The 23,544-nt window shown below is 50.1% G+C and overlaps 1 protein-coding gene across 3 annotated transcripts in view; it reads left to right on the forward strand.

Annotated features, from left to right (window-relative positions):
- The first annotated feature begins 9,845 nt into the window (after positions 1-9,845).
- CDK5RAP1 (CDK5 regulatory subunit associated protein 1) overlaps positions 9,846-23,544 on the forward strand; it is a 117,582-nt gene continuing 103,883 nt past the window's right edge. The window contains exons 1-4 of one of the 3 annotated variants that reach the window (XM_060230495.1): positions 9,846-9,880; positions 12,224-12,564; positions 15,762-15,865; positions 22,769-22,803. In XM_060230495.1, the coding sequence (XP_060086478.1) occupies positions 12,249-12,564; positions 15,762-15,865; positions 22,769-22,803 (455 nt within the window). In that variant the 5' untranslated portion in view covers positions 9,846-9,880; positions 12,224-12,248. Of the gene's footprint in view, positions 9,881-9,944; positions 10,083-12,223; positions 12,565-15,761; positions 15,866-22,768; positions 22,804-23,544 lie in introns of those variants that run through there. The other 2 variants (XM_060230484.1, XM_060230488.1) reach the window with 2 other exon arrangements.

Here is a 23,544-nt window from a genome sequence, read left to right on the forward strand (position 1 = left end):
CCTCGAGACTGGACTACTGCAACGCCCTCTACATGGGGCTGCCCTTGTGCCGAATTCGGCGGCTGCAGCTGGTGCAGAACGCGGCGGCTAGGCTGTTGCTGGGGCTCCCAAGGTGGGAGCACATACAGCCGGGGCTGCGCGGACTGCACTGGTTGCCAGTGGCATAGCGAGTTCGCTACAAGGTGCTGGTTATTACCTTTAAAGCCCTATATGGCCGAGGACCTACCTACCTAAGGGACCGTCTCTCCCCATATGAGCCCCAGAGGGCACTGAGGTCATCTGGGAAAAACCAGCTGAATATCCCTGGGCCAAGGGAGGCCAGACTGAAAGCCACCCGGGACCGGGCCTTCTCTATTACTGCTCCATTACTGTGGAACCAACTCCCTGAGGAGGTGAGGGCCCTACGATGTTTAGAGGGATTCCGTAGGGCCTATAAGACCCACCTTTTCAAGATGGCCTTCAACTAGCGAAAAACTGTGATAAATCTAGATATGCTGCTAGAAATGCTTTTATTCTTGAAACGTTTTTACTTCTGAAATTTATTGAAACTTGTTTATAACGCCACACTTTTATGTAAATTTTAATACTCTGTAATTGTTTTAACCATATTTTATAACTATAATTGATGTAATGTGTGTTTTATGTTGTGAGCCGCCCTGAGCCTGCTCCGGCGGGGAGGGCGGGATAGAAATAAAAAATTATTATTATTATTATTATTATTATTATTAATTTCAAAGTCCAAAGGGGAGGGACGGTGGCTCAGTGGGCAGAGCATCTGCATGGTAAGCAGAAGGTCCCAGGTTCAATCCCTGGCATCTCCAGCTCAAAAGGGTCCAGGCAAGTAGGCGTGAATAACCTCAGCTTGAGACCCTGGAATGCAGGGGAGGGATGGTGGCTCAGTGGTAGAGCATCTGCTTGGGAAGCAGAAGGTGCCAGGTTCAATCCCCGGCATCTCCAGCTAAAAAGGGTCAAGGCAAGTAGACGTGAGTAACCTCAGCTTGAGACCCTGGAGAGCAGGGGAGGGATGGTGGCTCAGTGGGCAGAATCTGCTTGGTAAGCAGAAGGTCCCAGGTTCAATCCATGCCAACTAAAAAGGGTCCAGGCAAATAGGTGTGAAAAACCTCAGCTGGAGACCCTGGAAAGCCGCTGCCAGTCCGAGTAGAAAAGACTGACTTTGATGGACCCAAGAGGGTCTGATTCAGCAGAAGGCAGCTCATACGTTCTGTTATTAGGGGAGAGACTGTGACTCAGTGGTAGAGCATCTGCTGGGTAAGCAGGAGGTCCCAGGTTCAATCCCCGGCATCTCCAACTAAAAAGGTTCCAGGCAGACAGGTGCGAAAAACTTCAGTTTGAGACCCTGGAGAGCCGCTGCCAGTCTGAGTAGACAAGGCTGACTTGGATGGACCTTTGAGGGTCTGATTCAGTAGAAGGCAGCTTCAAATGTTCATACCTATGTCTTCATTTGGGAGGGATGGTGGCTCAGAGGTAGAGCATCTGCTTGGTAAGCAGGAGGTCCCAGGTTCAATCCCCAGCATCTCCAGCTCAAAAGGGTCCAGGCAAGTAGGCGTGAATAACCTCAGCTTGAGACCCTGGAATGCAGGGGAGGGATGGTGGCTCAGTGGTAGAGCATCTGCTTGGGAAGCAGAAGGTGCCAGGTTCAATCCCCGGCATCTCCAGCTAAAAAGGGTCAAGGCAAGTAGACGTGAGTAACCTCAGCTTGAGACCCTGGAGAGCAGGGGAGGGATGGTGGCTCAGTGGGCAGAATCTGCTTGGTAAGCAGAAGGTCCCAGGTTCAATCCATGCCAACTAAAAAGGGTCCAGGCAAATAGGTGTGAAAAACCTCAGCTGGAGACCCTGGAAAGCCGCTGCCAGTCCGAGTAGAAAAGACTGACTTTGATGGACCCAAGAGGGTCTGATTCAGCAGAAGGCCGCTCATACGTTCTGTTATTAGGGGAGAGACTGTGACTCAGTGGTAGAGCATCTGCTGGGTAAGCAGGAGGTCCCAGGTTCAATCCCCGGCATCTCCAACTAAAAAGGTTCCAGGCAGACAGGTGCGAAAAACTTCAGTTTGAGACCCTGGAGAGCCGCTGCCAGTCTGAGTAGACAAGGCTGACTTGGATGGACCTTTGAGGGTCTGATTCAGTAGAAGGCAGCTTCAAATGTTCATACCTATGTCTTCATTTGGGAGGGATGGTGGCTCAGAGGTAGAGCATCTGCTTGGTAAGCAGGAGGTCCCAGGTTCAATCCCCAGCATCTCCAACGAAAAAGGGTCCAGGCAAGTAGGCGTGAAAAACTTCAGCTTGAGACCCTGGAGAGCAGGGGAGGGAGGGTGGCTCAGTGGTAGAGCGTCTGCTCGGTAAGCAGAAGGTCCCAGGTTCAATCCCCGGCATCTCCAACTAAAAGGGTCCAGGCAAGTAGGCGTGAAAAACCTCAGCTTGAGACCCTGGAGAGCAGGGGAGGGACGGTGGCTCAGGGGTAGAGCATCTGCTTGGTAAGCAGAAGGTCCCAGGTGCATATGATCTTTAAGGGGAAGGATGATGGCTCAGTGGTAGAGCATCTGCTTGGTAAAAAGAAGGTCCCAGGTTCAATCCCTGGCATCTCCAACTAAAAAGGGTCCAGGCAAGTAGGCGTGAAAAACCTCAGCTTGAGACCCTGGAGAGCAGGGGAGGGACGGTGGCTCAGGGGTAGAGCATCTGCTTGGTAAACAGAAGGTCCCAGGTTCAATCCCCGGCATCTCCAACTAAAAAGCATCCAGGCAAGTAGGCGTGAAAAACCTCAGCTTGAGACCCTGGAGAGCAGGGGAGGGACGGTGGCTCAGGGGTAGAGCATCTGCTTGGTAAGCAGGAGGTCCCAGGTTGAATCCCCGGCATCTCCAACTAAAAAGGGTCCAGGCAAATAGGCGTGAAAAACCTCAGCTTAACATAAGAACATAAGAGAAGCCATGTTGGATCAGGCCAATGGCCCATCCAGTCTAACACTCTGTGTCACACAGTGGCAAAAAATATATACACACTGTGGCTAATAGCCACTGATGGACCTCTGCTCCATATTTTTATCTAAACCCCTCTTGAAGGTGGCTATGCTTGTGGCCGCCACCACCTCCTGTGGCAGTGAATTCCACATGTTAATCACCCTTTGGGTGAAGAAGTACTTCCTTTTATCCGTTTTAACCCGTCTGCTCAGCAATTTCACCGAATGCCCACGAGTTCTTGTATTGTGAGAAAGGGAGAAAAGGACTTCTTTCTCTACTTTCTCCATCCCATGAATTATCTTGTAAACCTCTATCATGTCACCCCGCAGTCGACGTTTCTCCAAGCTAAAGAGTCCCAAGCGTTTCAACCTTTCTTCACAGGGAAAGTGTTCCAGCCCTTTAATCATTCTAGTTGCCCTTTTCTGGACTTTCTCCAATCCTATAATATCCTTTTTAAGGTGCGGCGACCAGAACTGCATACAGTACTCCAAATAAGACCGCACCATCGATTTATACAGGGGCATTATGATACTGGCTGATTTGTTTTCAATTCCCTTCCTAATAATTCCCAGCATGGCGTTGGCCTTTTTTATTGCAAACGCACACTGTCTTGACATTTTCAGTGAGTTATCCACCACGACCCTGAGATCTCTCTCTTGGTCAGTCTCTGCCAGTTCACACCCCATCAACTTGTATTGGTAGCTGGGATTCTTGGCCCCAATGTGCATTACTTTGCACTTGGCCACATTGAACCGCATCTGCCACGTTGATGCCCACTCACCCAGCCTCAACAGATCCCTTTGGAGTTCCTCACAATCCTCTCTGGTTCTCACCACCCTGAACAATTTAGTGTCATCCGCAAACTTGGCCACTTCACTGCTCACTCCCAACTCTAAATCATTTATGAACAAGTTAAAGAGCATGGGACCCAGTACCGAGCCCTGCGGCACCCCACTGCTTACCGTCCTCCACTGCGAAGACTGCCCATTTATACTCACTCTCTGCTTCCTATTACTCAGCCAGTTTTTGATCCACAAGAGGACCTGTCCTTTTACTCCATGACTCTCAAGCTTTCTAAGGAGTCTTTGATGAGGAACTTTATCAAAAGCTTTCTGGAAGTCAAGGTAAACAACATCTATCGGGTCTCCTTTGTCCACATGTTTGTTCACCCCCTCAAAGAAATGTAACAGGTTAGTGAGGCAAGATCTTCCCTTGCAGAACCCATGTTGAGTCTTCCTCAATAACCCGTGTTCATCAATGTGCCTACTCATTCTGTCCTTGATAATGGTTTCTACCAACTTTCCCGGTATTGACGTCAGACTGACAGGCCTGTAATTTCCCGGATCTCCTCTGGAACCCTTTTTAAAGATGGGGGTGACATTTGCTACCTTCCAGTCCTCAGGAACGGAGGCAGATTTCAATGAAAGATTACAGATTTTTGTTAGAAGATCCACAAGTTCAACTTTGAGTTCTTTCAGAACTCTTGGATGTATGCCATCCGGACCCGGTGACTTATTAGTTTTTAATTTGTCTAACAGTTGTAGGACTTCCTCTTTTGTCACCTCAATCTGACTCAGGTCTTTAAACACCCCTTCCAAAATTAGTGGTTCTGGGGCAGGCAAAAAGTTCTCGTCTTCCACAGTGAAGACGGAGGCAAAAAATGCATTCAGCTTCTCAGCCATTTCCCTATCCTCCTTCAGTAATCCTTTTACCCCATGGTCATCCAGGGGCCCCACTGCTTCCCTGGCTGGTTTCCTACTTCTAATATATTTGAAGAGATTTTTATTGTTGGTCTTTATGTTTTTTGCAATATGCTCCTCATAGTCCCTTTTTGCCTGCCTGATTACAGTCTTGCATTTGATTTGCCACAGCCTGTGTTCCCTTTTACTAATCTCACTTGGACTGGTTTTCCACCGCTTAAAGGAGTCCTTCTTACCTTTTACAGCTTCCATTACTTTGTTTGTTAACCATGCAGGCCTTTTCTTATGCCTGTTTGTGCCTTTTCTAACTTGTGGTATGTATTTTATCTGAGCTTCTAGGATTATAGTTTTAAGTAGCGACCAAGCTTCCCCAAGGGTTTTGACCGTATTTACCTTTCAGTTTCCTTCTCACATGCCTCCTTATCTCAGTGTATTTACCTCTTTTAAAGTTAAACGTGGTTGTGGCGGTCTTTTTGGGCAACTCCCTATTTATACAAACGGTGAAATCAATAACATTATGGTCACTGCTCCCAAGCGGTGCAATCACTTTTACATCTCTCACCAAGTCTTGGGCATTACTTAGGACCAAATCCAGGATCGCCCCACCCCTGGTAGGTTCTGAGACCATCTGCTCCATAGCACAGTCATTGAGAGCATCAAGAAACTCAATCTCTTTCTCTCGACCAGAACACATATTGACCCAATCAATCTGCGGGTAGTTAAAATCACCTGTTACGACACAGTTTTTACGTTTAGCCGCTATCTTTAAGCCTTCCATCATATTATAATCGTCCTCTCTCTTTTGATTTGGTGGGTGATAACAAACTCCCATAGTTAAATTTCCTTTTGGGCCCTCTATTTCAACCCAAAGCATTTCTAAAAGGGAATCTAATTCTCTGACCTCAGTCTTACTGGACCGTATATCCTCTCTGACATACAGAGCCACCTCACCTCCAACCCTTCCCTCCCTATCCTTCCGATATAACTTATATCCAGGAATCACCGTGTCCCACTGATTCTCCTCATTCCACCAAGTTTCTGAAATTCCCACAATGTCTATGTTTTCTCCCAACACTAAACATTCCAATTCACCAATTTTACTTCGAACACTTCTAGCATTTGCATACAAACATCTGTAATTTCCCAGGCAAGCTAGGCCCGCCACCTTCCTCCTGCTGCCTCGAGACTCAGGCAGACAGTCCATACTGTTTGTCACCATCTCAGTGGACAACTCTGGTCTGTTACCTGGTCGAAAAATAGCAGCCAACCCTTCATCTCTTTGAGATGAGTCCTCCCGAACCAGAGACATTTCATCTCCTGTCGGCTTTCCCCCAAGATTTAGTTTAAAAACTGCTCTGCCACCTTTTTGATTTTAAACGCCAGCAGCCTGGTTCCATCCGGGGACAAGTGCAGGCCGTCTCTTTTGTACAGCTCCCTCTTGTTCCAGAAAGCATCCCAGTGCCTAACAAACTTAAACTCTTCCTCCTTACACCATCGTCTCATCCACACATTGAGACTTCTAATTTGTGCCCGTCTCTCCTGCCCTGCACGTGGAACAGGTAGCACTTCTGAGAAGGCTACCTTGGAGGTCCTGGCCTTAAGTCTCCCGCCTAGCAGCCTAAATTTTTCCTCCAGGACCTCACGACTGCATTTCCCCACATCGTTGGTGCCAACATGCACCACGACCACAGGCTCCTCCCCAGCACTGTCTATCAGCCTATCTACTACACGCGTAATGTCCGCTACCTTCGCACCAGGCAGGCAAGTCACCATACGGTCAATACGCGGTTTCGCCACCCAGCTGTCTACTTGCCTAAGGATCGAATCACCAACTACCAAAACTCCCCCTCTCCTCTTGCTCAGGGATGGTTCCTTGGCACGAAAGGATTCCCGCTCACCAGCCGAAGAAGAGGTCCCTTCTGAGGGCGCATTCCCCTTATCCCCCTTATCCTCAGCACGGTGCCCTTGAGACCCTGGAGAGCGGCTGCCAGCCTGAGTAGACAAGACTGCCTTGGAAGGACCGAGGGTCTGATTCAGTTGAAGGCAGCTTCATATGTTCAAAGTTCATAAGCATAAAATTGATATCTAATCCGGATGCTTCAACGGCAAAAAGGAAGGTACCAAGTCCTGCAGTGTGTGTGTCTCTTCCATTGCAGGTAGTAGCATGAAGCCTCTTCTGTTTCTTCCAGGCATCAGTCCTCTCGTTCACCTGGTGCGGCGACACGAGACCAGCTAATATCATAATGCATTTGCCACTTCCACCAGCCGCATAAATAAGCTAGGAATTGATGTTATAACAAAACCAATACGTATAATGCGCAATAAACCATAGCTCACATATTATATACAAAACAACATAGCTTACCCTGTGCGAAGGCAACTGCTCTCATAAGCTTTAGCTTGTCACTTTCAATTAACACATGAGAAGGTTCTCTGAATATGGGGAAGGACGGTGGCTCAGTGGTAGAGCATCTGCTTGGGAAGCAGAAGGTCCCAGGTTCAATCCCCGGCATCTCCAAAAAAGGGTCCAGGCAAGTAGGCATGAAAAACCTCCGCTTGAGACCCTGGAGAGCAGGGGAGGGACGGTGGCTCAGTGGTAGAGCATCTGCTTGGTAAGCAGAAGGTCCCAGGTTCAATCCTCGGCATCTCCAACTAAAAAGGGTCCAGGCAAGTAGGCGTGAAAAACCTCAACTTGAGACCCTGGAGAGCAGGGGAGGGAGGGTGGCTCAGTGGTGGAGCATCTGCTTGGGCAGCAGAAGGTCACAGGTTCAATCCCCGGCATCTCCGACTAAAAAGGGTCCAGGCAAGTAGGCGTGAAAAACCTCAACTTGAGACCCTGGAGAGCAGGGGAGGGAGGGTGGCTCAGTGGTAGAGCATCTGCTTGGGCAGCAGAAGGTCCCAGGTTCAATCCCCGGCATCTCCGACTAAAAAGGGTCCAGGCAAGTAGGCGTGAAAAACCTCCGCTTGAGACCCTGGAGAGCAGGGGAGGGACGGTGGCTCAGTGGGCAGAGCATCTGCTTGGCAAGCAGAAGGTCCCAGGTTCAATCCCCGGCATCTCCGACTAAAAAGGGTCCAGGCAAGTAGGCGTGAAAAACCTCAGCTTGAGACCCTGGAGAGCAGGGGAGGGACTGTGGCTCAGTGGTAGAGCATCTGCTCGGTAAGCAGAAGGTCCTAGGTTCAATCCCCGAAATCTTCAACTAAAAAGGGTCCAGGCAAGTAGGCGTGAAAAACCTCAGCTTGAGACCCTGGAGAGCAGGGGAGGGATGGTGGCTCAGTGGTGGAGCATCTGCTTGGGAAGCAGAAGGTCCTAGGTTCAATCCCCGAAATCTTCAACTAAAAAGGGTCCAGGCAAATAGGCAGGGAAAACCTCCGCTTGAGACCCTGGAGAGCAGGGGAGGGATGGTGGCTCAGTGGCGGAGCATCTGCTTGGGAAGCAGAAGGTCCCAGGTTCAATCCCCGGCATCTCCGACTAAAAAGGGTCCAGGCAAGTAGGCGTGAAAAACCTCAGCTTGAGACCCTGGAGAGCAGGGGAGGGACGGTGGCTCAGTGGTAGAGCATCTGCTCGGTAAGCAGAAGGTCCTAGGTTCAATCCCCGAAATCTTCAACTAAAAAGGGTCCACGTAAGTAGGCATGAAAAACCTCAGCTTGAGACCCTGGAGAGCAGGGGAGGGACGGTGGCTCAGTGGCAGAACATCTGCTTGGGCAGCAGAAGGTCCCAGGTTCAATCCCTGGCATCTCTAAAAAAGGGTCCACGCAAATTGGCATGAAAAACCTCAGCTGGAGACCCTGGAGAGCCGCTGCCAGTCTGAGTAGACAAGACTGACTTTGATGGACCAAAGAGGGTCTGATTCAGTATAAGGCAGCTTCATATGTTCAATATGGACTTCCCGTTGGAGTGTATTTAGAAATTGCGATGAGATAAATGTATTTATTGACAGATAAATTGTGTTACATAACTGTGTGTAATGCTTCTGGGCAGCGGTTTTTTTTCTTGCTTGCTGATTATCTGTACGCTGCAGTTTCCTGTTTGTGTTAAATCCCCAGGTGGGGGCAGGGGATCCCCTGGTTTGGAGGCCCCCCTGCCCCTCCCCCACTTCAGGGTCATCAGAAAGTGTGTGTGGGGGGGATATCAGCTGGGTACTCCATGATTCCCTAAGAAGACTGGTTCCTATAGGTATAATGGAGAATTTATCCCTGGGTATCTGGGAAAGCTGTTTTTTGAGATAGAGGCACCAAATTTTCAGTATAGCAATCAGCCCCTCTCCCCAAAATAACCTCCAAGTTTCAAAATGATTGGACCAGGGGATCCAATTCTATGAGCCTCCAAAGAAGGTGTCCCTATCCTTCATTGTTTCCAGTGGAGGGAAGGCATTTAAAAAGTGTGAGGTGGCGAGAATTCCCTTTGGCGTTCAATGATGCTTGTCACACCCTTGCTCCTGGTTCCATCCCCAAAGTCCCCAGATACTTCTTGAATTGGACTTGGCAACCGTAGTGCAAAAGGGGGCCTGCAGTGCCATACCGGGAGCTACGGTCACCAATCCCCAGGTGGGGGCAGGGGATCCCCTAGTTTGGAGGCCCTCCGCTCGCTTCAGGGTCATCATAAAGCGGGGGTGGGGGAGGGAAATGTCCGCTGGGCACTCCATTATTCCCTATTGGTATAATGGAGAATTGAACTGTGGGTATCTGGGGCTCTGGGGGAGGCTGATGTCTGAGGTACAGGCACCACATTTCCAGCATAGTATCCAGTGCATCTCTTCAAAACACCCGCCAAGTTTCAAAAGGATTGGACCAGGGTGTTCAGTTCTATGAGCCCCCGAAGAAGGTGCCCCTCTCGGTTATTTCCAACGGAGGGAAGGCATTTAAAAGGTGTGCGGTCCCTTTCAATGGGATGGCCAGAACTCCCTTTGGAGTTCAATGATGCTTGTCACACTTTTGCTCCTGGCTCCACCCCCCAATGCCCCCTGGCTCCACCCCCAAAGTCTCCTGGCTCCACCCCCAAAGTCCCCAGATATTTCTTGAATTGGACTGGGCAACCCCACCTCCCTCCCCTCGGAAGGGCCGAAGCCTGCAGAAGGCAAGCCAAGGGGGCTGGGAAGGCCGGAACTCTTGGAGCGCGGAACCCAGGGGCCGGGGGAGCGGTTTCCCGGCGAGGCCGGCGTGTTGTGGCTGCTGCACCCGGAGGCCCTGGGGGAACGGAGCCGGCGGACTGGTGAGTTCCGTGCGCTGGGAGGACCTTTTGCACGCCGGTCCCCTCCCTGGGCTGCTCCGGGGCTCGTGGCTTTGCAGCCCCTTCCTGGAGGCCGGCGGCACTGCTGGGGCCCGGACGGAGCAGCTGCCTTTGCACGCCCAGCTCGCCCCTTCCGGCTTCCTGAAGGCAGCCCCGCTCCATGCACGGAGCACAACGAGGGGAGGTTAGGCGAGGCTGGAGCCCGGGGGTGCTTCTTGTGTCCGGTGGGCAGGGGAGGGGAAACTGCTGGCCAGGCTGGAGGGAGGAGGGTTGCCACGCCCAATTCTGGGGACAGCAGCTGGAACGGCCTTGGGTCAGCCACAGCTCTGGCAGAGGTTGTCCTGGAAAGAGCAGCTTCTGTCGGAGCTCTCTCAGCCCCACCCGCCTCACAGGGTGTCTGTTGTGGGGGAGGAAGGGGAAGGAGATTGTGAGCCGCCATGAGACACTGAGAATTCAGTGGCGGGCGGGATATAAATCCAATATCTTCTTCTTAGGTGCAAGGACTCTTATCTGGGAGAACGGGGTTTGATTCCCCACTCCTCCACTTGCACCTGCTGGAATGGCCTTGGGTCAGCCATAGCTCTGGCAGAGGTTGTCCTTGAACAGGCAGCTTCTGTCAGAGCTCTCTTAGCCCCACCCACCACACAGGGTGTCTGTTGTGGGGGAGGAAGGGAAATGTGATTATGAGCTGCTCTGAGACACTGAAGATTCAGTGGAGGGTGGGATATAAATCCGCTATCTTCTTCTTAGGTGCAAGGACTCTTATCTGGGAGAACCGGGTTTGATTCCCCACTCCTCCACTGGCAGGTGCTGGAATGGCCTTGGGTCAGCCAGAGCTCTGGCAGGGGTCGTCCTTGAAAGGGCAGCTTCTGTCAGAGCTCTCTCAGCCCCACCCGCCTCACAGGGTGTCTGTTGTGGGGGGAGAAGACATAGGAGATTCTAAGAACTGTCCTTGAAATGGCAGCTGCTGTGAGAGCTCTCTCAGCCCCACCAGCCTCATAGGGTGTCTGTTGTGGGGGAGGAAGGTAAAGGAGATTGTGAGCCACTCTGAAATTCAGAGTGGGGGGCAGGATATAAATCCAATATCTTCTTCACTGTCCAAGCACAGGCAGCCCTGGCATTGATTCCCATAATCTCCAGTCAATGAAAGTTCAAGAAACTGGCAGGGAAAGAACTTTCTGTCTGCTGGGCAAAGTGAATAAATGTGGAGGATGCTCCAGAAGTCGCTTTCAGCGGTTTTATTTGTTTTAGCTTATTTATTTGCTTAGGCTTTTATTTACATCGGAATAAAACACAGGAAATGCAATTAAACAAAACTGCCAACAGCAAAGCACAGTACAGCTCCAATGAAAACATAGTTCCAAGTTGCCAAAGAATCTTATGTTTGAGGTTAAACTCCCCAGAGCCTCTAGAGGGGCAAGTGGGGGGTGGGGTGGGAAACCTGAGAGCACCAAATCACTTCCTATCCCATCTTTATCCTCAGCCAAAGGCTGTTAGAATCCTAGAGCTGGAAGGGACCTCCAGGGTCATCTAGTCCAACTCCCTGCACAATGCTGGAAACTCACAAATACCTCCCCCTAAATCCACAGGATCCTCATTGCTGTCAGAGGGCCATGCAGCCTCTGTTGAAACACCTTCCAGGAAGGAGAGCTCACCACCTCCTGAGGAGGAAGCCTGTTAGAATCAGAAGAGTTGGAAGGGAACTCCAGGGTCATCTAGTCCAACCCCCTGTACAATGCAGGAAACTCACAAATTCCTCCCCCTAAATTCACAGGATCCGCATTGCTGTCAGATGGCCATCTAGCCCCTGTGTAAAAACCTCCAAGGAAGGAGAGCCCACCACCTCCCAAGGAGGAAGCCTGTTCCACTGAAGAATCGCTCTAGCGGTCAGGAAGTTCTTCCTAATGTTGAGTTCATTTATATCCTCCCTTGTTTCCCAGCGGGAACCGATAAGAGCCTACATTGTTCTGCTCCCTTCCATTTTAATCTCACGACAACCCTGTAAGTAGGTTAGGTCGAGAGTCCATGACTGGCCCAAGGTCACCCTGGCAGAGTGGGGATTTGAACCTGGGTCTTCCAAATCTTAGTCTGACACTCTAAGCCCTGCACCATGCTGGGATTCTCTAGCTGCCCTGGGAGCCATGCAGGTGGGACCTAGTTTCTTCTCTGTGCTGCTGAAGCGGGCAGCAGGTGAATCTCAGAGTGCCTGCCAGTTGATGTGTGTTGTCTCCGTTGCGTATTCTTTGAAGCACTCCTGCGCTTTCATGCGCAACGAGTGCTGTGTTTGAAGCATCGCTAACATGGCTGACGTGTGGACTGTTCCAGGAGCTGTGAGCCGCATCTGTGGAAGATGCAGCCCTTCCACTGCCTTCTGGGTGGCACCAGGTTGCTGCACCGCAGGCCTGCGGGCTGGACATTGCAGCTGGCGCTGCGAACTTGGAGTTCCGCATGCTGCAGCCCGGATTCTGGGGCTCACGCAAAGGAAGCCAAGCAGATGGGAGGAGGCCTGGAAGCTCTTCGTGCCAAGTTAGCCACCGGGCCGGCCATGCAGCATTTTCTACAAGGCGCTGCCGCTGCTCAGGAAAGCTGCCGTTTGCCAGATGACGCCGAGGAGGATGCCGATCACTACCTTGGGGCCAGTGCGCTGGCCAAGGTGCCACGGAAAGGTCTGTTTTTGCCACGCTTGTCAAGCCTTTTATATCCTGCCCCCCACTCTGAATTTCAGAGTCTCAGAGCGGCTCACAATCTCCTTTACCCTCCTCCCCCACAACAGACAAATGATCCTAAGGGACCCTTCACATCTGGGCCATTTGCTATTTGAGATCTTACCGTCAGGTAGACGATATAGAGTGTTGAAGGCTAGGACAAACAGATTTAAGGACAGTTTCTATCCAAGTGCTGTGGTTAGGCTAAATGCAGGGTTATGAAGGATTATCTGTTTTAGATGTATTTAAATGGTTTTAATGGTTTAAATGGTTTTAGATGTATTTAAATGGCTTATGAATATGTGTGTTTGATGTGTTGGTATGTTTGTGGAAGAGCACCTCATTTCGTTGCTCTCTTTTTGTTGAGGACAATGACAATAAATCTATCTATCTATCTATCTATCTATCTATCTATCTATCTATCTATCTATCTATCTATCTATCTATCTATCTATCTATCTATCTATCTATCTATCTATCATCTATCTATCATCTATCTATCTATCATCTATCTATCTATCTATCTATCTATCTATCTATCTATCTATCTATCTATCTATCTATCTATCTATCTATCTATCTATCTATCTATCTCTCCATCCATGTATCTCTCCATCCATGTATCTCTCCATCCATGTATCTCTCCATCCATGTATCTCTCCATCCATCTATCTCTCCATCCATCCATCCATCCATCCATCCATCCATCCATCCATCCATCCATCCATCAGGTAGATGAAGATATTGGATTTATATCCCGCCCTCCACTCTGAAGAGTCTCAGAGCGGCTCACAATCTCCTTTCCCTTCCTCCCCCACAACAGACACCCTGTGAGGGCTGGAACACTTTCCCTATGAAGAAAAGTTGAAACGCTTGGGACTCTTTGGCTTGGAGAAACGTCGACTGCAGGGTGACATGATAGAGGTTTACAAGATAATGCATGGGATGGAGAAAGTAGAGAAAGAAGTACTTTTCTCCCTTTCTCACAATACAAGAACTCGTGGGCATTCGATGAAATTGCTGAGCAGTCAGGTTAAAACGGATAAAAGGAAGTCCTTCTTCACCCAAAGGGTGATTAACATGTGGAATTCACTGCCACAGGAGGTGGTTGCGGCCACAAGCATGGACACCTTCAAGAGGGGTTTAGATAAAAATATGGAGCAGAGGTCCATCGGTGGCTATTAGCCACAGTGTGTGTGTGTGTGTGTGTGTGTGTATATATAAAATTATTTTGGCCACTGTGTGACACAAAGTGTTGGACTGGATGGGCCATTGGCCTGATCCAACAGGGATTCTCTTATGTTCTTATTCAAAATAACCAGTCCTTGATTTTGAAACAAAGTTTGGTTTATTGATAATCCATGCAACTCCTTCCAGTTCGAGATTGGAACTGATACCTTGTAACACAAAGGTACTAGCTAAATAAGGCACATCAAAGGTCCTATAAACAATTGTACATTCACATGTGAAATTCACACGCTCTGGTTGTTATCTATCTTAAGCTAGCCTCTTCCTGGGTTCCAGAGCCGTTCGCGCCTGGGAAATTCCTCCAGGAGTTCCTTATCTTCAAAGAGTACATCCCAGCAGATGGAGTTAGTAAAAGCACTAAAAAAGAAAAGGTGGGGGTTATTACTTTGATGTGCGCTATTCTAATTCAAGTTTTGGTTAGTAACATTTATGCCCAATGCACATCGAATATAGAATGCCTACAGCATATAGAACTTGATACACAATGCTGGACCACGCTGCCGTGCTGACTGTTGTCCTGAGCTGAGGATTCTTTCAGTCCTGGGAGCAGGAACTGCTCATTCTAGACCTGCTGTTTGCAAGGGTGGGAAGGAGCACCTCTGAGTGTGGGGGAAGCCGCACGGACCATGAATCCCAACACTGTCAGGGCAAAATGTCGTTAACGTGGACTAACATTGCTGCTTTAAGAAATGCTTAGAAACAGAATAAAGGTTGTGGCGTCTCCCTGCCTGGGGCTAAAAGAATGTTCTAGACCTGGCTCGCTCCAAATCACTTATCCAAGCCAAGCCAGCCAGGGACTTGGAGAATGTATTTAAAGTTAATGTTGCTTCATTCCCCCCTCTCCCTCACCCCTCTGTTATCCTTCCTGCCTCGTGGCTCTCAGACAGTGACGTTCCTGTCTTGTGGCTCTCAAACATCTGACATTTGTTCTGTGTGGCTCTTACATTAAGTAAGTTTGGCCACCCCTGTTCTCGAGAGAGAGAGAGAGAGAATCTTCTTGTCTTTGGTTAGGGTGGGCTAGTCTACCATTCTCAGGTGTCAGCGAATCTCAGAATGGGGCACTTGACTGCTCGACCCTCTGCTCCAATTCCAAGGATTTGTTTGGTGTACATATGAACATCTGAAGCTGCCTTCTACTGAATCAGACCCTCGGTCCATCAAAGTCAGTATTATCTACTCAGACTGGCAGCGGCTCTCCACGGTCTCAAGCTGAGGTTTTCCACGCCTATTTGCCTGGACCCTTTTTTAGTGGAGATGCCAGGGATTGAACCTGGGACCTTCTGCTTCCCAAGCAGATGCTCTGCCACTGAGCCACCGTCCCTCCCCAATGTAGTGGTGAAGTGCGCAGACTCTTATCTGGGAGAACCGGGTTTGATTCCCCCACTCCTCCACTTGCACCTGCTGGAATGGCCTTGGGTCAGCCAGAGCTCTGGCAGAGGTTGTCCTCGAAAGGGCAGCTGCTGTGAGAGCCCTCTCAGCCCCACCCCCCTCACAGGGTGTCTGTTGTGGGGGAGGAAGGGAAAGGAGATTGTGAGCCGCTCTGAGACTCTTGGAATGGAGGGCGGGATATAAATCCAGTATCTTCATCTACCTCACAGGGTGTCTGTTGTGGGGGAGGAAGGGAAAGGAGATTGTGAGCCACTCTGAGACTCTTTGGAGTGGAGAGCGGGATATAAATCCAATATCTTCATCTACCTCACTGGGTGTCTGTTGTGGGGGAGAAGGGAAAGGAGATTGTGAGCCGCTCTGAGACTCTTTGGAGTGGAGAGCGGGATATAAATCCAATATCTTCATCTACCTCACCGGGTGTCTGTTGTGGGGGAGGAAGGGAAAGGAGATTGTGAGCCGCTCTGAGACTCTTGAGTGGAGGGTGGAATATAAATCCAATGTCATCTTCTTTCTTGTTCCAGTGTATCTGGAGACTTATGGCTGTCAGATGAACGTCAACGATACGGAGATCGCCTGGTCCATCCTTCAGAGGAGTGGCTACCTGAGGACCAGCAGCTTGCAGGAGGTAAGATGGTCCCACTGATAGACCTCCTGATGGCACTTTGGGTTTGACCACTGTGTGATAGTGTTGCACTGGATGGGCCATTGGCCTGATGCAACGTGGCTTCTGTTCTTATATGGAACAGAGATCTATCAGTGGCTCTTAGCCACAAGGTATAGATGGAACACTCTGTCTGGGGCAGTGATGCTCTGTATTCTTGGTGCTTGTGGGGGGGGCAACAGTGGGAGGGCTTCTGAAGTTCTGGCTCCACTGGTGGACCTCCTGATGGGTTTTGGCTACTGTGTGACACAGAATGTTGGACTGGATGGTCCATTGGCTTGATCCGACATGGCTTCTGTTATGTTCTTATAGGAAGCAGAGGTCTATCAGTGGCTGTTAGCCTAAAGATGGAGATGGAACACTCTGGGGCAGTGATCCTCTGTATTCTTGGTGCTTGAGGGGCAAGAATGGGAGGACTTCTGGAGTTCTGGCCCTGCTGATGAACCTCCTCATGGCACCTGGGTTTGGCCACTGTGTGACACAGCATGCTGGAATGGAAGGGCCGTTGGTCTGATTCCACAGGCTTCTCTTATGTTCTTATGGAACTCTCTTTCTGGGGCAGTGATGCTCTGTATTCTTGGTGCTTGGGGGGGGGGCAACAGTGGGAGGGCTTTTAGTGTCCGGGCCCCACTGCTGGACCTCCTGATGGCACCTGTGTTTTTTGGCCACTGTGTGACACAGAATGTTGGACTGGATGGGCCATTGGCCTGATCCAACATGGCTTCTCTTCTGTTCTTATGTGACACAGAGTGTTGGACTGGAGGGAGCATTGGCCTGATCCCACAGGGCTTCTCTTATGTGACACAGAGTGTTGGACTGGATGGGCCACTGGCCTGATCCCACAGGGCTTCTCTTATGTTCTTATCTGGCACAGAGCGTTGGGCTGGATGGGCCATTGGCCTGATCCCACAGGGCTTCTCTTATGTGACACAGAGTGTTGGACTGGATGGGCCACTGGCCTGATCCCACAGGGCTTCTCTTCTGTTCTTATGTGACACAAAGTGTTGGACTGGATGGGCCACTGGCCTGATCCAACATGGCTTCTCTTATGTTCTTATGTGACACAGAGTGTTGGACTGGAGGGGCCATTGGCCTGATCCAACAGGGCTTCTCTTCTGTTCTTATGTGACACAGAGTGTTGGACTGGATGGGCCATTGGCCTGATCCAACATGGCTTCTCTTATGTTCTTATGTGACACAGAGTGTTGGACTGGAGGGGCCATTGGCCTGATCCAACAGGGCTTCTCTTATGTTCTTATGTGACACAGAGTGTTGGACTGGAGGGGCCATTGGCCTGATCCAACAGGGCTTCTCTTATGTTCTTCTGTGACACAGAGTGTTGGAATGGATGGGCCACTGGCCTGATCCAACATGGCTTCTCTTATGTTCTTAAGATGGTCCCTGGCAAGTTTGGGGCCAGTGACTTTTGCTGGTCCTTTCATGGAAACCCTGTGCAGTCAGGAAGGGGGGGGACACCAATAAAGCTGAGGCTGTTGAAAGTTAAGCCACATCATCCTTTGCAGCTGTGGGGGGGAGGATTCAGAAGTGCATCACCTGGTTAATGTGGGCTATATGCTTGGACAGCAGAGGGGGCTGTAGCTCAGGGGAGGAGCCTCTGCTTGACTTGCGGAAGGTCCCAGGTTCAGTCCCCACTATCTCCAGTCCAAAGAGCTGGCAGGAGGTGATACGAAAGACCTCAGCCTGAGACCCTGGAGAGCAGATGTCAGTCTGAGCAGACAGCACTGATCTTTTGGTTGTTGTAGATTTCCCGGGCTGCGGTCTTGGCGTTGCGAGACCTGACGTTTCGCCAGCAACTGTGGCTGGCATCCTCAGAGGTGTAACCCAGAAAACTGGAGTTCTCTCTGGGTCAAGAGCTCCAGTTTTATGGGTTATATCTCTGAGGCTGCCAGTCACAGTCGCTGGCGAAACATCAGGTCTCACAACGCTGAGACCGCAGCCACAGAAGAAGAAGGCTGCAGATTTCTACCCCGCCCTTCTCTCTGAATCAGAGACTCAGAGCGGCTTGCAATCTCCTATATCAGGGACTCTCCGGATGTTTTTTTGCCTACAGTTCCCATCAGCCCCAGCCATCGGCCATGCTGGCTGGGGCTGATGGGAGTTGTAGGCAAAAAACAACATCTGGAGAGCTACCGTTGGCCACCCCTGATCTACAGGGGAAGGATGGTGGCTCAGTGGTAGAGCACCTGCTTGGGAAGCAGAAGGTCCCAGGTTCAATCCCCGGCATCTCCAAAAAAGGGTCCAGGCAAATAGGCGTGAAAAACCTCCGCTTGAGACCTTGGAGAGCAGGGGAGGGACAGTGGCTCAGTGGTAGAGCATCTGCTTGGGAAGCAGAAGGTCCCAGGTTCAATCCCCGGCACCTCCAAAAAAGGGTCCAGGCAAATAGGCGTGGAAAACCTCCGCTTGAGACCCTGGAGAAAGAGCCGCTGCCAATCTGAGAAGACAATACTGACTTTGATGGACCAAAGGTCTGATTCAGTATAAGGCAGCTTCATATCTTCATATCTACACTTTTCCCCCAGCAAGCTGGGTCCTCATTTGACCGACCTCGGAAGGCTGAGTGAACCTCGAGCTGACTACCTGAACTCAGGTTGCGAGCAGAGCCTGGACTGCAGTACTGCAGCTTTACCACTCCGTGCCACGGGGCTCTGAAAGGTCAAGGTAGTCCCCTGTGCAAGCACCAGTCCTTTCCGACTCTGGGGTGATGTTCAAGGTCAGTCTCCTCCGGGTCAAAGCTGATGCCCAAGAGGCGCAGGGCTGCCGTGAAAACCAAGAAGAGAAAGATATTGGATTTAGCAATGACAGCAATGAGGATCCTGCGAATTTAGGGAGAGGCGTTTGTGAGTTTCTTGCATTGTGCAGGGGGTTGGACTAGAGGACCCTGGAGGTCCCTTCCCACTCTAGGATTCTATGATTATATCCCACCCTCCGCTCTGAATCTCACGAGTTTCAGAGTGGCTCACAAACTCCTTTATCTTCCTCCCCCACAACAGACACCCTGTGAGGTGGGTGGGACTGAGAGAGCTCTGACAGGAGCTGCCCTTTCAGGGACAACCTCTGCCAAGGCCAATCCAGCAGGTGCAAGTGGAGGAGTGGGGAATCAAACCCGGTTCTCCCAGATAAGGGTCTGCACACTTCACCACTACACCAAACTGACTCTCTTCCTCCCCCGCAACAGACACCCTGTGAGGTGGGTGGGGCTGAGAGGGCTCTCACAGCAGCTGCCCTTTCAAGGACAACCTCTGCCAGAGCTCTGACTGACCCAAGGCCATGCTAGCAGCTGCAAGTGGAGGAGTGGAGGAATCAAGCCCAGTTCTCTCAGATAAGAGTCCGCACACTTCACCACTACGCCAGACTGGCTCTCCACTACGCACTTAAACGGCTACACCGAACAGAGCCCGGAAAATCTACAGCAACCAACGGACTCCGGCCGTGAAAGCCTTCGACAGCCTCTAACACTGATCTTGTTGGACTGAGGGTCTGATTCAGTAGAAAGCGGCTTCGTGAGTTCAGCAGGGAGAAAGGCAAGCACGAGGGCAGTGGAGTGGGGGAGCTCTTCTGTGCTTGTTTCGTCCGATGCCAAAGGAAAGATGCCATGAACTGCCAACTTGTCACATTTGGCTCCAGGTGGGCTAGAGTTTTCCAGGCTTTTTAAACTCAGGGACCACCGTCTAAAGCAGCTCCGCCTTTGAGTCCCCTAACCCAACGTGGGGGAGGGGGCACTCTGTGCTCAGATATCCTGAGGGCGGGGCTGCTCTGTCATCCCAGGCCATTGCAGCAGGCGTAAGAATCGTCACAGCGGAGCGTTAGAAAGTCGTCTGGGTTTTACCATTCCATTTTCACCAGAGTCGATTCTCTTAAATCTCTGGGGACAGTACATTATTCCGAAACTCAAAAATGCACTGATTTTACTTACAGGGGTTAAAAATATAAATTAACAACAACAAAAAAACCCCTCCATAATTTCTCATGCTTGGAAGAATTCAGAAATTCAATGAAATTGCGGAGCAGTCAGATAAAACGGATAAAAGGAAATCCTTCTTAACCCAAAGGGTGATTAACATGTGGAATTCACTGCCACAGGAGGTGGTGGCGGCTACAAGCATAGCCAGCTTCAAGAGGGGATTGGATAAAAATATGGAGCAGAGGTCCATCAGTGGCTATTAGCTATATATATATATATATATATATATATATATATATATATACACACACACACACACACACATACACACACATATTGGCCACTGTGTGATACAGAGTGTTGGACTGGATGGGCCATTGGCCTGATCCAACATGGCATCTCTTATGTGACACAGAGTGTTTTACTGGATGGGCCATTGGCCTGATCCAACAGGGCTTCTTTTATGTTCTTATGTGACACAGAGTGTTTTACTGGATGGGCCATTGGCCTTATCCAACAGGGCTTCTTTTATGTTCTTATGTGACACAGAGTGTTTTACTGGATGGGCCATTGGCCTTATCCAACAGGGCTTCTTTTATGTTCTTATGTGACACAGCGTGTTGGACTGGATGGGCCACTGGCCTCATCCAACAGGGCTTCTCTTATGTTCTTATGAGACACAGAATGTTGGACTGGATGGGCCACTGGCCTGATCCTACATGGCTTCTCTTATGTTCTTATGTGACACAGAGTGTTGGACTGGATGGGCCACTGGCCTGATCCAACAGGGCTTCTCTTATGTTCTTATGTGACACAGCGTGTTGGACTGGATGGGCCACTGGCCTGATCCAACATGGCTTCTCTTATGTTCTTATGTGACACAGAGTGTTGGACTGGAGGGGCCACTGGCCTGATCCAACAGGGCTTCTCTTCTGTTCTTATGTGACACAGCGTGTTGGACTGGATGGGCCACTGGCCTGATCCAACAGGGCTTCTCTTATGTTCTTATGTGACACAGCGTGTTGGACTGGATGGGCCACTGGCCTGATCCAACAGGGCTTCTCTTATGTGACACAGAGTGTTGGACTGGATGGGCCACTGGCCTGATCCAACAGGGCTTCTCTTATGTTCTTATGTGACACAGCGTGTTGGACTGGATGGGCCACTGGCCTGATCCAACAGGGCTTCTCTTATGTTCTTATGTGACACTGAGTGTTGGACTGGATGGGCCACTGGCCTGATCCAACATGGCTTCTCTTATGTTCTTATGTGACACAGAGTGTTGGACTGGATGGGCCATTGGCCTGATCCAACATTGCTTCTCTTATGTTCTTATGTTCTTAGAATGAAAATCCCCCTTCAGTGTGTGCATGGCTTTTAAAAGTATGGAATTTTTAAATTTTATTTTAGACACGATTACTGCTAGTTAGCAAACTCTGGATAACTCTCCCTAGCATTCGAAATGATGAAGAAATGGTCTTCCCTTTTAACGTTGCGTTTTGCGGCCCTGTGGCGCAGAGTGGTAAAGCCGCAGTACTGCAGTACTGCGATCTGAATTCTCTACTCACAACCTGAGTTCTAACCCAGCGAAAGCTGGTTCAGGTAGCCGGCCCAAGGTTGACTCAGCCTTCCATCCTTCCGAGGTCGGTCAGATGAGTCCCCAGCTTGCTGGGGGGAAAGCGGAGAGGACTGGGGAAGGCAATGGCAAACCACCCCGTCAAAGTCTGCCGTGAAAACCTTGTGAAACAATGTCACCCCAGAGTCGAAAACGACTGGTGCTCGCACAGGGGACCTTTCCTTTTCCTTTGCTGCCTACCATTCACTAGAAGATACCTCTTTAGTTTGTTCCTTAGATTGGTGATAGTCTTCGCTGCAGTGTCCGTGTTTTTGGTTTGCAATTTTAAAAAAATCTTTTGCAGTGTATTGATGATCTTGATACATATCTACCTACTTTCTCATATATTTATTTCTATATTATTTGATTGTTGCGTTATCCTTTATATGCTGCCGTTCTGCTAAGAAATCAATAAAGAGATTTAAAGAAAAAAGAAAGTAACCGGGACAGTTTGGGCGCCCCCTAAAATTCAGGATTGAGGCCAACGGAAGGGGGAGAGGGGCAGATATTTTGAGATTAGGAGGTTTATTCCCTGACAGATTATGACATTTCAGGAAAGGTACTGGGGCCTTCTGGTTTCCGAGCCTTGCATGCTTCCGTCTGTCACCTTGAGGGCCACATACTTGATTTTTCTTTTGAGACAGAATTTTGGGATTTGTAGGAACCCAGGAAGAGATATGAAGTTGCCTTCTACTGAATCAGACCCCCCTCGGTCCATCAAAGTCAGTCTTGTCTACTCAGATCGCCAGCGGCTCTCCAGGGTCTCAAGCTGAGGTTTTTCATGCTTCTTTACCTGAACCCTTTTTACTTGTAGATGCCGGAGATTGAACCTGGGGCCTTCTGCTTACCAAGCAGATGCTCTACCACTGAGCCACCGCCCCTCCCCTGCTCTACCCCTGAGCCACCATCCCTCCCCTGCTCTCCAGGGTCTCAAGTGGAGGTTTTTCACGCCTACATGCCTGGACCCTTTTTAGTTGGAGATGCTGGGGATTGAACCTGGGACCTTCTGCTTACCAAGCAGATGCTCTACCCCTGAGCCACCATCCCTCCCCTGCTCTCCGGGGTCTCCAGCTGAGGTTTTTCACGCCTACTTGCCTGGACCCTTTTTAGTTGGAGATGCCGGGGATTGAACCTGGGACCTTCCGCTTACCAAGCAGATGCTCTACCCCTGAGCCACCGTCCCTCCCCAGATCCAGATATGGATCTGGAGTCTGACTCCACACAGGTGCCTTGTTAGAGCAGTGGGCCTCATAGAAAATGGAATAGCTCCTCCCGCAGTCCTGGCTGTAGAAATTAAATGGAACCTCTTCGTTTCTCTTCCTTCTTTTAGGCGGATGTCGTTCTGCTTGTCACGTGTTCCATCAGGTCAGAATCTCTCTCTTTTATTTCTTTGATCTTCAAAGTGCTGCCAACAGATTGGGAAGAAGCGGCAACGAAAGAGATGAAGAGGGCCCCAACGCCCAGTGTCCGCTGGAGGGCACGTCGCTCACTGGGGGAGCCCCTGTTTTGAACACAGAAGGTCCCGGATTCAGTCCTTGGCTGCTCTTAAAGCCATCTCCCAGGACTAGGGAGGCTGTTTCTCAACCTGAGCCTCTAGAGCACACACACATGAACGGGGATCCAGTTTGCCTAGGGATTCTGGAGGTTTTTGTTATTGTTTTCTTGCCATCTTCTGGTCATAAAACAGGTCCAGAGGAGGGCAACAAAGATGGTGAGGGGTCTGGAGACCAAGTCCTATGAATAAAGGTTGAAGGAGCTGGGGATGTTTAGCCTGGAGAGGAGGCGGCTGAGAGGTGATAGGATCACCATCTTCAAGTCCTTGAAGGGCTGTCCTATAGAGGAGGGTGTGGAATTGTTTTCTGTGGCCCCGGATGGTAGGACCAGAACCATGGGTTGACATTAAATCAGAAGAGTTTCCGGCTCAACACGAGAAAGAACTTTCTGACTGTTAGAGTGGTTCCTCAGTGGAACAGGCTTCCTCCTCGATAGGTGGTGGGCTCTTCTTCCTTGGAGGTTTTTCAACAGAGGCTGAATGGCCATCTGACAGCAATGATGATCCTGAGAATTTAGGGGGAGGTGTTTGTGAGTTTCCTGCATTATGCAGGG

This window comes from Heteronotia binoei, chromosome 2 (genome assembly GCF_032191835.1).
Source record: "Heteronotia binoei isolate CCM8104 ecotype False Entrance Well chromosome 2, APGP_CSIRO_Hbin_v1, whole genome shotgun sequence".
In the NCBI taxonomy this organism is placed as follows: domain Eukaryota; kingdom Metazoa; phylum Chordata; class Lepidosauria; order Squamata; family Gekkonidae; genus Heteronotia; species Heteronotia binoei.